The sequence below is a fragment of the Amborella trichopoda genome, chromosome 9 (genome assembly GCF_054954075.1).
Source record: "Amborella trichopoda isolate Santa Cruz 75 chromosome 9, AtrichopodaSantaCruz75HAP2 v2.0, whole genome shotgun sequence".
Lineage (NCBI taxonomy): Eukaryota > Viridiplantae > Streptophyta > Magnoliopsida > Amborellales > Amborellaceae > Amborella > Amborella trichopoda.
Window position 1 is genome coordinate 18,203,223 of NC_142344.1, and position 11,297 is coordinate 18,214,519.

The 11,297-nt window shown below is 34.3% G+C and overlaps 1 protein-coding gene across 1 annotated transcript; it reads right to left on the reverse strand.

Moving 5' to 3' along the window:
- Positions 1 to 6,796: 6,796 nt before the first annotated feature.
- Positions 6,797 to 10,305, reverse strand: LOC18424566 (protein DMR6-LIKE OXYGENASE 2). Its single transcript, XM_011630813.3, has 4 exons — positions 10,082 to 10,305; positions 9,739 to 9,986; positions 7,716 to 8,037; positions 6,797 to 7,177 (listed from the first exon to the last, which is right to left on the reverse strand). Exons 1-4 carry the CDS (start codon positions 10,292 to 10,294, stop codon positions 6,929 to 6,931), a joined length of 1,032 nt encoding a protein of 343 aa, XP_011629115.3. The 5' UTR covers positions 10,295 to 10,305; the 3' UTR covers positions 6,797 to 6,928.
- Positions 10,306 to 11,297: the final 992 nt, after the last annotated feature.

An 11,297-nucleotide genomic window follows, 5' to 3' on the forward strand; every position in this document is an offset into this window, starting at 1 on the left:
TACTAGCAGAGTGGTGTGGTTTTGCAACAGACTTAATAATTCTCCATGATGCTATTGAGAGGGACAAGTATCCACTGTCTCAAGGTGAAAAAATGATTGAGCTATTAATCATTACAAGTTACGTATGACAAAGAAACTTCTATATTGGCCATATTTAGTGTAGGGAATTATTACCTTGTGGATGCAAGGTACCCTACTACATGTGGATTCATTGCTCCATATCGTGGTGCACAGTACCACTTTAGTGAGACCCAGGGTAGGAGATCTCTATGGATGTTGAAAGAGCTATTTAATCATCAACATTCGTTATTAAAAAATGTTTCGGAACTCACCTTCGGGGGCTGGAAGCGAGTTTTCTCATCTTAAGGTCTCAATTCTAATATCCAATTGCAACATAGGTTTGGATTGTAACTACTACTTGTATTTTGCATAACTACATCTGAATACGGAAAGCCTAGAGCTCTGATCAAAAGATGGCATTTCAACATCGAGTTCTTAGAAATGTGAGGAAATATCTCAAGTTGTGTACTAGAGATGAAGAAGAAGCCGAACCTGAAGGTGAAGTACTTGAGGAGCTGAATCCTTAAAGTAAGTCTGCCCGTAATTTTGGGGTACAAATGAGGGAGCAAATTATGGCAAAAATATGGGAACAATAACGAAGACCTCAAAATTATTGGTGTATTCATTTATGCGCCGCCATAAGTTTGTCGTCTCCCCCTTTCTCTGCGTTCAAGTACTAGCTTTAATGGTACTATCTAAAAGGAGTTATACTTATCTTTTGTAATGTATACTAGTTGGATGACTAAATAAAATGGTTACCTTTGAATCTTTTAAATATCTATTTATTAAATAAAATATGTTTCCTTTTGAAGGCTGCCTATGCATTGAGTGAAATTTTGATCGTAAGAATTAAATCTTGTTTCTTAAGGATATAAATTTTGATAGAATCAGATGGGAATTACACCTTTATGAAATCATCAAGCACAATAAAGTATTTCTTGAATCTATTACATATTTTGGTGTTATAATTGGATGGATGGAAGGAGCCTTATTTAATGTGAAATGTATTAGGTAGGTTGTAGCAAGAAAGTCTTATACTAAATATGCATTTCGTACATCCAATCAATGAAATACAAAAGGAATGGTTAACACAAGTAGTTTGTAGCTTTGCCAATGCCAAACGGGAATACTAGTACCACAATTTATCAAATAGGATTTTCAGCTTTCAGGCTACTAATGTTAACCTGCTTCCAAAATTTAAGAAAGTTAGCTAGGATTTTCCCAGGGAAACTTATCAAAAGACACCTGGATGAGATATAGTCTCATGATAAAACTCCGTATGGGAGAATTTTGAATTTTAGGATCCCATCGGGGATGTACTGTCTTCAATCTAGAAATACACTTAAAAAATAAAAATCTAAAAGCTTGTAAGAAAATCATCTTAAAACAAATGTAGACCGTCCAATTTTGGATAGCCCAATCCATGCGTTAAAGAATTCATTATTCAAAATTTTCATTCAAGATATATATCAAATGATTCTTTGGTAGCTCGCAAATTTGGGATCCAAAAATTTCTCCGAAGTAAATTTTTTTTTCAGGGAGTTAATGGACAAGACATAGGTGGTCTGAGTGGTGGGTGACATAATATGACATCTTAGGTTGCATTACTAACACAGGTAAGGGAACCCTTCCCCATTGTTCTACCCCAACGACGAACCCTTCCCCCCATTGTTCTACCCCAACAAAAAACCAAAAAGTGAGAGAGAGAGTGATGGACTATGAGAGGTGAACCATAGGTCTCATCCATCCGATGAAGCAGATGATAGTGAACGGGCAACAATTACTTGAGCAGACACCGCTCGCTACCTTCCCCCACCATCATTTCGTCGACATATATGAGTGACGGCTTAACAGTATCCAACCTTGTTCATTGCCTCGAAGATGGGTTGTTTCTGGATTTTTTTTCTTTGTTTTTTAAACAATGGTAACAGGTTTTTGTGCCATGTCTTCAATGAAGTGTTGAAAATAGGATTATTTGGTTATATGTTAAATTTGGTTTATTTTCCCTTCAGTGAAAAGGATTTGCTTTTTCTTAGAATACCTTCCTTCTATGAATAAAATTTTAAGGCCTTGTCTGGAATCTAGATCTCTCTCCACTGCATTGGCATGTGACCTTTTTAAGTGATGGCAAAAAAAAAAAAAAAAATAGCAGTTTTATGCGAAGGTTTTCTTTTTTTTGGGTCTTTTATGCTATTTTGACCCAATCCGATGTTTTAAACATCATACCACATTTCTTGTCCTTTTGTCTATTATTATTTCTAATAATATAAACGGGGACGATGATATCGAACAGATTTTTGAGGCAGTCTGTTAATCAAAACATCGGACCATCTCATACTTAACATTTTGTATACGGGTCTAATATTTCCAATATCAGATCACATTTAAAAATGTAATAACTTTGTTTCTAGTTAGTAAATTGAAACAAGGCATTTAAGGGCGAGTGAGAGATAGAGAGAGAGAGCTAGAAAAAATATGTGGGGAGAGTGAGAGACACTTTTATGAGAGTCTCTTTTATTATTTCTTTTAGTTTGTATTTAAATGGTAGTACGTCCCTTTTTGAGAACTAGTTTAATTTGAGAGCAAAGAAATTGATTTGATCTTGATGCAAATAAACTTGAAGTTGTTTTAATTTTTATTTTATTATTCTTTTGTTTATTTCCTTTAAGAATAAGAAAAAAAATATGATAAGTTAAAGTGAGAGGAGGGAAATTTTGGTACGTGAGGAGGTGCGTGAGTTGTTAAGAGACTTTTGGAGATTAGATATGAACTAGTCTTAGAAAAGTAATCTTGGTAGGAGATTTAGTTAGATTTAAATAGAGATGACTTTAGATAGGAGAAAGATAAGGGATTTAGATATGAGGAAGGTCAACCATTATAAAGATTGAAAAATAAGGATGGTATGTGGGAAAGATAGAAAGTAAGAGAGAAATAGGAATGGTACATGGGAGAGATAAAAAGTGAGAGAGAAAATAAGGATTTAAATAGAGATGACTTTAGATAGGAGAAAGATAAGGGATTTAGATATGAGGAAGGTCAACCATTATAAAGATTGAAAAATAAGGATGGTATGTGGGAAAGATAGAAAGTAAGAGAGAAATAGGAATGGTACATGGGAGAGATAAAAAGTGAGAGAGAAAATAAGGAGAGAGAAAATAGGGAGGAGAGAGAAAATAGGGAGGAGAGATAAAATCAGAGAAAGTATGTAGAAGAGAGAGAATTATCTTTGTTGATTTTTTTTCTTCTAAAGTTTATTTATTGGAAGATCTCCCATTAAAGAATGAATAAATGAGAACTAAGAAAAGTTGAACTTATGAAAGGATCTGAATTGAGAAAAGTTGATATTATGAAAAAATCTGAATTGAGTCAAGTTAATTTTGTGAAAAAATCGTTTTGGAGTGGATTCCCTTGCAGACTTTAAAAGAGAGTATAATCTCTTAAAAACTTTAAAAGAGAGTATAATCTCTTAAACTTTATTTTATTTTTATTTTTTGGTTGGTTATTATTTTCTCTTTGCATTAATTGGTATCAAAGTCTTGTGGTCCTTGCTCTTGTTATGGAGAGCTTCGATTAAATTTGATAGATTCAAAGAAGACCTAGTAGATAGTATTAGCCAAATAGTAGAACAATGTCTACGAGATCTATTTCATTGATTACAATCAGAAAAAGAGGAGCAAGAATATGAAGAGTTAGATATCGATACAAAAGATGATGTTGATAACCCCAATGTGCAAGAAATTTTAAAAACCAATTATGAAGTAGAAGATATATTTGGTGCAGTATTTGAAATCTGACCAAGTGAGTTTGAAAGAAAAATCAAGATTGAGCCCGAAATCACTGTGTTCTACTTCGAGATAACCATGAAGCATTGGATGAATCAGCTTAGGTGCATGGTGGGACTACATCACCAACTTTGAGAAGGCTTTTAAAATATTTGATTTCGATAAGCTCGAGGTTGAGCTTCTCCCAACCTTGGGAGAATGATGCAAATAAAATCGGGGTTGTTTTAATTTTTTATTTTATTATTCTTTTCGTTTATTTTAGGATAAGTTAAAGTGAGATGAGGGAAATTTTGGTACGTAACTTTGTGTTAAGTAGTAAAGCGTGAGTTCTTAAGAGAATTTTAGGGATTAGATAGGAACTAATCTTGGAAAGGTAATCTTGGTAGGAGATTTAGTTAGATTTAAATAGAGATGGATTTAGATAGGAGAAAGATAAAGGATTTAGATATGGAGAAGATCAACCATGATAAAAATTGATAAATAGAAACGGTACGTGGGAGAGAAAAAAGGTGAGCAAGAAATAGAAATGTTACGCGGGAGATAGAAAAAGTGAGAAGAAAATAAGGAGGAGATATAAAATAGGGGAAAGTTAGTAGAAGAGAGAGAATTATCTTTGTAGGTTTTTCTTCTTCTAAAGTTTATTTAAAGGGAGATGTCATTTCATTATAAAGGATCAGAGAATAATCAAAGAATAAGAACTTAGAAAAGTTGATCTTGTGAAAATATATTAATTGAGAAAAATTGATCTTGTAAAAATATCTGAATTAAAGAAGTTTATCTTGTGTAAAGATCGTTTTAGGGTGAACTCCCTTGCAGACCTTGAGAGAGAATATAATCTCTTAAATTTTTATTTTACTTTTATTTTTGGTTGGTTATTATTTTCTCTCTGCATCACATCTTGTGAAGAGGTTTTTTGGGTAGAGTTTTTTACCAACCCAGAGAGGGTTTATTCTCTAGCCTTTATTATTAGTTTGTTTTAATTACTTTTTCTCATCCTCCCTGCATTAAATATAGACCAAAACATAATTCCACAAAAAATTTATATCTATTCATAAATTTTCTGCATTTTATAGAATACTAAATGTTCATGTTGCTTATATGTTATTATTTTTATTATAACAATTTTTTTTTGACTTTGTAGTGAAATTTATTGCCTATTTTCAATGCACTTGCGTTAAAGAAATCTTTTTATGGCGCCACCCATTTATAACAGGTATGTCATTGGTATGTCATTGTTATTCTAAACCAAACGATCTAAATGAACGACTATGATATCTTTAGTCATAATCTCACAAGTTAACCTCTGAGCTTCTAATGTTAGACAGAATGGCTAAATGTGTTCTTGTATTTAGTTTTTATTTTTATTTTGTAATTAATTTTGGTTTTAAATTTGGGACATGCCCACTTATTTATTGGGACATCTAAAAGAAACCAAAAAAGGTATTTCTCCTAAAACCAAATCACAAAATGCTTTTCTAGGGGTATTTTATTCATTTTAATTCATCAAAAATAGTTTTTATTAATTTTTCTTAGAAAGAATAGGCATTCCACATATTTTATGTCCAAATGATTTCTACACACAAAAAAAAAAAGTAAACAGAAAACATTGTTAGCTGTGGTATTTTGACTGAAGCTATCCAACCATCTAATTATAGTCAATTGTCCCCACTAATTATAGGGACATCTAAAAGAAACCAAACAAAGTATTTCTCCCAAAAACAAATCACAAAATGCCTTTTTAGGGGTATTTGAGTTATTTTAATTCATCAAAAATAATTTTTTTATTAATTTTTCCTAGAAAGAATAGGCATTCCCCATATTTTATGTCGAAATGATTTTTATACAAAAAAATGTAAACAGAAAACATTGTTAGCTGCGGCATTTTGACCGAAGCTATCCAACCATCTAATTATAGTCAATAAATTGGGAGGGATTAACTGATAGGCTTGAGGAGCCAAAGTTGAAGTTTTCCTTCACGAAAGCAACCAAAATAAACTAGAAAACGTGTCTAAGTTGGGAGTCACAAATGCCTGAACAAGTACAATGTGCCAAAATTAAGCACCACTTTGGTCACACGCATCTGCAAGTAAAAGCACTAGAACTAACTCTCCCTTGTACCATAAACCAATGTTAAAAAAGGGTATAGTTTGTATAAAATCAGAACCTTATTTATAGTTAAGGTCTTCACCGTCTATTTTAATTGAATGGTATAAATTTGATATGTCTTGTAAGGTAATATCAAAAAGTGACATGTCTTTAAAAATAGTACCAAAGATATACCATCTAAATAAAATAAACAATATAAAGTATTACAATCTTACTTCTATAAATTATAATTACAACCTTATAAAATTTTTCCCTAATAATAACTCATTGCATGTCCCTTTTGACTATTTCCTATTACTTTAATGACAGCAGCAAGATGCTTTCTAAACTGAGGAAGTCCATTCTAATCTCCTAAACTTACCCCTAATGTGACCTAGTTAAAATTTATTGATCGCTAACAACCAGATTTTAAAGAGAGAAATAAAAATAAAAAAAATAAAAAAAAAATCGGCAAGAGAAATTACAAATGCAGGAGTCAAAATCTCTTCACACAACATCAAAACTAAATAAGAGACCCAGCTTTTTTCTCTCTCTCTCTACATCAAGTATTTTCTCTTTATTCAAATCACCAGCCAACAATACATGCACGCCTCATCCTTTTATTACTCTCTGTTCCTAAAACTTAAAGTACTCAACAAATTTATCCCAAAATATGAACTTTAACATTCTTAAAAAACCGTACTTCCTAGAAAACAAGACTTTATCAAACTAAACAAAAACCCATACTAATCTTATTTCTAAAAATTAACTCTCCTAAAATAAAGTTAAAAAACACAACCATAAAAAAATTAATAAAAAATAATTAAGTCCTCAAACATTTGATAAGAATAGAAAATATTGAATTCATCTGATCTTGATCTGCATTATAATGTCATAATTTCACTGCAGAATTTCCATCCCTTTTTGTTTATTTTTTAATGCAGTTTCCATGGTTTATTTGTTTATCAAAGGGACTTGACAGTGCCAGTTCTCAATAGTAGTCAGTTACTCACTGCGAAGCAGTCAAGGCAATTTTCTACCTCTAATCCTGTTTCCCAGAACTTGTGATAGTACTCGCTGTAAGGGTAGCTTCGGTAAATTGGTGGGTGGTCCTTATCTAGGAGCTTCTCAGCTGGGCTTATGACGGCATCATGAGATGGACAATAGAAGGTTGGGATTGAAATCCTCACTTTCTCACTGTTCACCACTGCTCTGTGCCTTGCACTCTTGTACCTTCCATTGCTTATCACCTGCATTCAGTTTGTGTTCTTCACAATATTTTTATATCTTAATCAGGCAAAAAGTTCTTTCCATAATTTAAATCACACATTCTCAGTCAATGCACGGCATTCGTTCAGTTAAAAAATAAATAGAAATGTTTTAAAAGAGCTTCCACCCTATTAAAATAATTAAGCCACATCTCACTACTAATGAAAAAATTTGCACTTTTGGGGTCAGAAAACTTCAAAGTGACATGACATTGGCCATTACGGTTATGCAAAATGTTCTTTTTGTAATTTAAATCAATACATTTCAGTCAATGTTCGAGTTCATTGAGTTATAAAAAAAAAAAAATTGTTTTGATAGGGCAACAAGAAGGTAGTCGCAATTAATATTGACTATTGAATGTAAAATTAAGTGGCTATATTTATTTTATTGATAAAGTTCAAGGCTCAAAAAAAAATTTCTCGAACTTTATGATAAAAAATTGAAATTTCATATCCCATGGTTATATATAATTTTCAAAATTGTTCACAAAGTTCTTTGATGGAAAAGATAAACGCTCACCCGAATCTGGTCACCGACGTTCACAACAAAAGAATTAGGTATGGGTTTGATGGCCACCCACTTGCCATTATTGAGCACCTGAAGCCCAGGAACTTCATCTTGAAGGAGAATGGTTAAAGCGTTTGGATCAGTGTGGTCTGGCAATCCATAGGTGAGCTCTGGTTCAGGACATGGAGGATAATAATTGATGGCCATATGTTGCCCTTGTTTCCCTAATGCCTTCTCTATGTAATCCCCTTCCAAGCCCAAGCTCTCAGAAATGGCTTCCAAGAGCCTCAAAGCCAAGTCTCTTACCATTGTGCAGTACTCACCAACACATCCCCTGCAAAACGACTTAATTTTATATTTAAGAATGTGAACTAGTTGTAAGCTCAAAAAACAAGAGATTTTATTGAGACTTTTTAATGATGGAAAATGGTTTGATAGGGCTGTAGCTTATCAAAATCAGTAAAGCCTCATCTCATAGCTCATCAAAAATTGCAATTCAAGTATCGGAGAACTTTTACAATGATTATCTTGGCTTGAGTATTGTGGTTGTGAACAAGAAATTACGATTTCAAGCATTAAAAATAGTGCATGTTGTAATAAATTATCTAGCTATTTCACCCTAAAAGTAAGTACACAAAGATCTGCAAGATCTGTAGCATGTTTTTGAGCTTCAAATTTTATATCTGTATTGGAAATTGAATTTAGATCCATCATGGAGATATCTGTTGCCAAATTGCCTTTCGGACTAGAACTTAAAGTAAGGCTCTATTTTGTTTCATAAAGCCTAAGCTTTATAGAAACTTTATCCTTTAATGAAATTAATGCCCAACTATTATCTCTCTCTACCCATCTACTCTCCCTACCCGCCCTCTGTTTACCCGCTCCCCTCTCTCTACCTGCTCTCTATCTCTCTACTTGCTCTCTCTCTGCCCAATATCAGTATCTCTCTCTACCTACCCTCTCTCTCTTTGTTTAATATCAATCTCTCTACCTGCTCTCTCTCTCTCTTTCTTTTTCTCTATCTACCCAATATCAGTCTCTCTCTACCCACCCTCTATATCTCTATCCCCGCCCCTCTCTCTAATATTGGTAGAGAAAGAGAGAAAGAGAAAGAGGGATGGTAAAGAGAGAAAGGAGAAGGATAGTTTAGTCTTTAGAAGATTTATTTTTTAACTAAGAGTAAACACCATAGTTACCGAGAGCGAGAGCGGGAACGGCTCCGGTTCCGAGAGCGGAAGAGAGGTCCGGTAAGGGTAAAAGTAGCGTATCAAGATCCCATATGAACAAGAAGCATGTTTCCAATACATCGGGATCGAGATCCCTATTTAACAAGAACACTTTCCATGTCAAATGGGATCGTGTTCCCATATTCATTAGGATTGTGCTCCCATCGACAACAAGATCGCGCCCCCATCTAAGAATGACCACGTTCCTATTTGGAAAGGATCGAGCTCCATTCAAGGAAGGATCGCGTTCTGTGCATGATTAGTCCACGCTCCCATCGCAAAACTCCACTTTTATGAAATTTTGGCTTAAAATATAATTATTTTATTTTAAAAATTAATTTTATTTAAGAAGTTTCATTTAGGATGTATCGAAAAAATAAGGATGGAGTTCCAAAAATACAGGGATCACGCTACTAAAATTCTGGGAGCAAGGATCTAAGATATTTAGGAACGAGATCCTAAAATTTAAATAACGTGTTCCGTGCAGTATTGAGAGCGAGCTCTATTGTGAACGGGATCAAGAATCTTAAAAATAGGAGCAAGCTCCTAAAAAGTAGACAACGAGTTCCGGTTGAGATCCCGGCTACGGAGCGCAGGAGCTAGGCTCCGGAGAGAGAGCGCCACCTTAGTTGGGCGCTCCCAGTAACTATAGTAAAAACAAGAAAAAATAGTAGCTGAATTATCGGTGTGATACTAAAAATATTGGAGGTAGAATGTATCCAAAGCTCATTTGGACGTATGCATAATTTTCCTTAAAGTTTATTAGCTTTTTGACTCAAAAGACTGATTTTGAGCCAGCGGAGTTGGACCTAAAAGAAGTAGGGTTTGAGGGCCACTCGTCAATGAAGTCCTGCAAAGGATAGCAATGGAGCCTTAGGTAGTCACGCCAATTGTGAACACTCTCTCTCTTCATGTTGAAGCTGGTGGAGAGTCTCATTGTTTTGGAGGGGTCATCTGAGAAGCTCTTCATCTTCTCGGACTCTGGAAGTCCGAAGAAATCACGTGAGACCTGCATCATGTTCTCAATGACACCCTCCGGTATCCCATGATTCACCACCTGCAAATTTCGGGATGGTCTCAGAGCGAGATTAAAACAAAAGAAAAGAAACAAAGGAGGCAAATGGCATGATGATAAAATGAGGGAGATTATACCCTAAAGAAGCCATCCTTTTGGCAAACTTGGGCGATCTTATGAAGGATGAGGGTCCTATGAGGTCCTTGAAGGCTTTGGAGATCGATAGAAGAGATGGCGGAGTCAGTGTAATGGAGTTGGGCGAGGTTGGGACGATCAGAAATGGGTCTGATGTAATGGTGAGGAACAGAGGAGTTGTGATTGATTATATGAGATAATAACCTCGCTGCCATGGTTGCCCGCGTCTTGCTAGCTGGTGGTGGTAAAGTCAAAGCGTAAGCGCTTCTTTATTATAAGAGTTCGCCCGCTATTTATAGAGTTTCTTTGCGAGCAGGCCATACGTCAGTAGTCTGACGTATACATGATAAATGGCGTATGGCATTTTAAGTTGTGTATAGCTGGCAGCAATAGGTTACGAAAAGGAATAGGCGGGATGGACCGGCGCTCGTCGCGTTTTACAAATAACGGCACTAATATAAAAATCGCTTCTTGGAACGGATTTAGGTGATTCGACGTTGGGATCAGTCATCCTGTTTCGATTTCAGTAAAACGTGTAATATCACTTAGTTATAGAGAAGAATGGGTGATTTTCAATAGTGAACCCGCCCGAGTCACTGTTCAAGACTTGATGACTAATGTAAAGCATGAAAAATCATTACATTTTGGATTTTTTTAATCAATTATTGAAACAAATCGAATCTTTCAGGCTTTGGATCTAACTTTATAGCCATTATAATTGAACTCAAACGTCAAATTTAGATTAAAAATTCATGGTTTTGTAAAGAGCACATGATTGTATTTAGGTTTTCCGCCATTTCATTGATTGCAGAGGAAATATGGTACTATTTTTTATTAAATTAGATGGTTTTTACTCATAACATTGTTATTGAAGAGAAATTGTACACTATTTTTGCTTATTTTGGCCGCTTATAAGTCAATTTTGGATTTGAAGTCACAGTTTCAAAAGAACAGATAAGAGCTTCTTTTTCTCCGCCATTTAGTCGATTCCAATTGATTTTTAGCAAATATTTTCTTCATATCATAGGGTTTTAGTTCTTTATAATGTTATTGATCATAAATTGTAGCCTATTTTTTATTTTTGGTTGATTTGTAGTGAATTTTTTATTTTGAGTCACGGTTTTATCGAGAACAGTTAGGTTTTTTTATTTTCGCCAAACTATAAATTTTAGACAAATTAAAGCACCATTATAAATTATTTCAAAGGGTTTTTGAAGG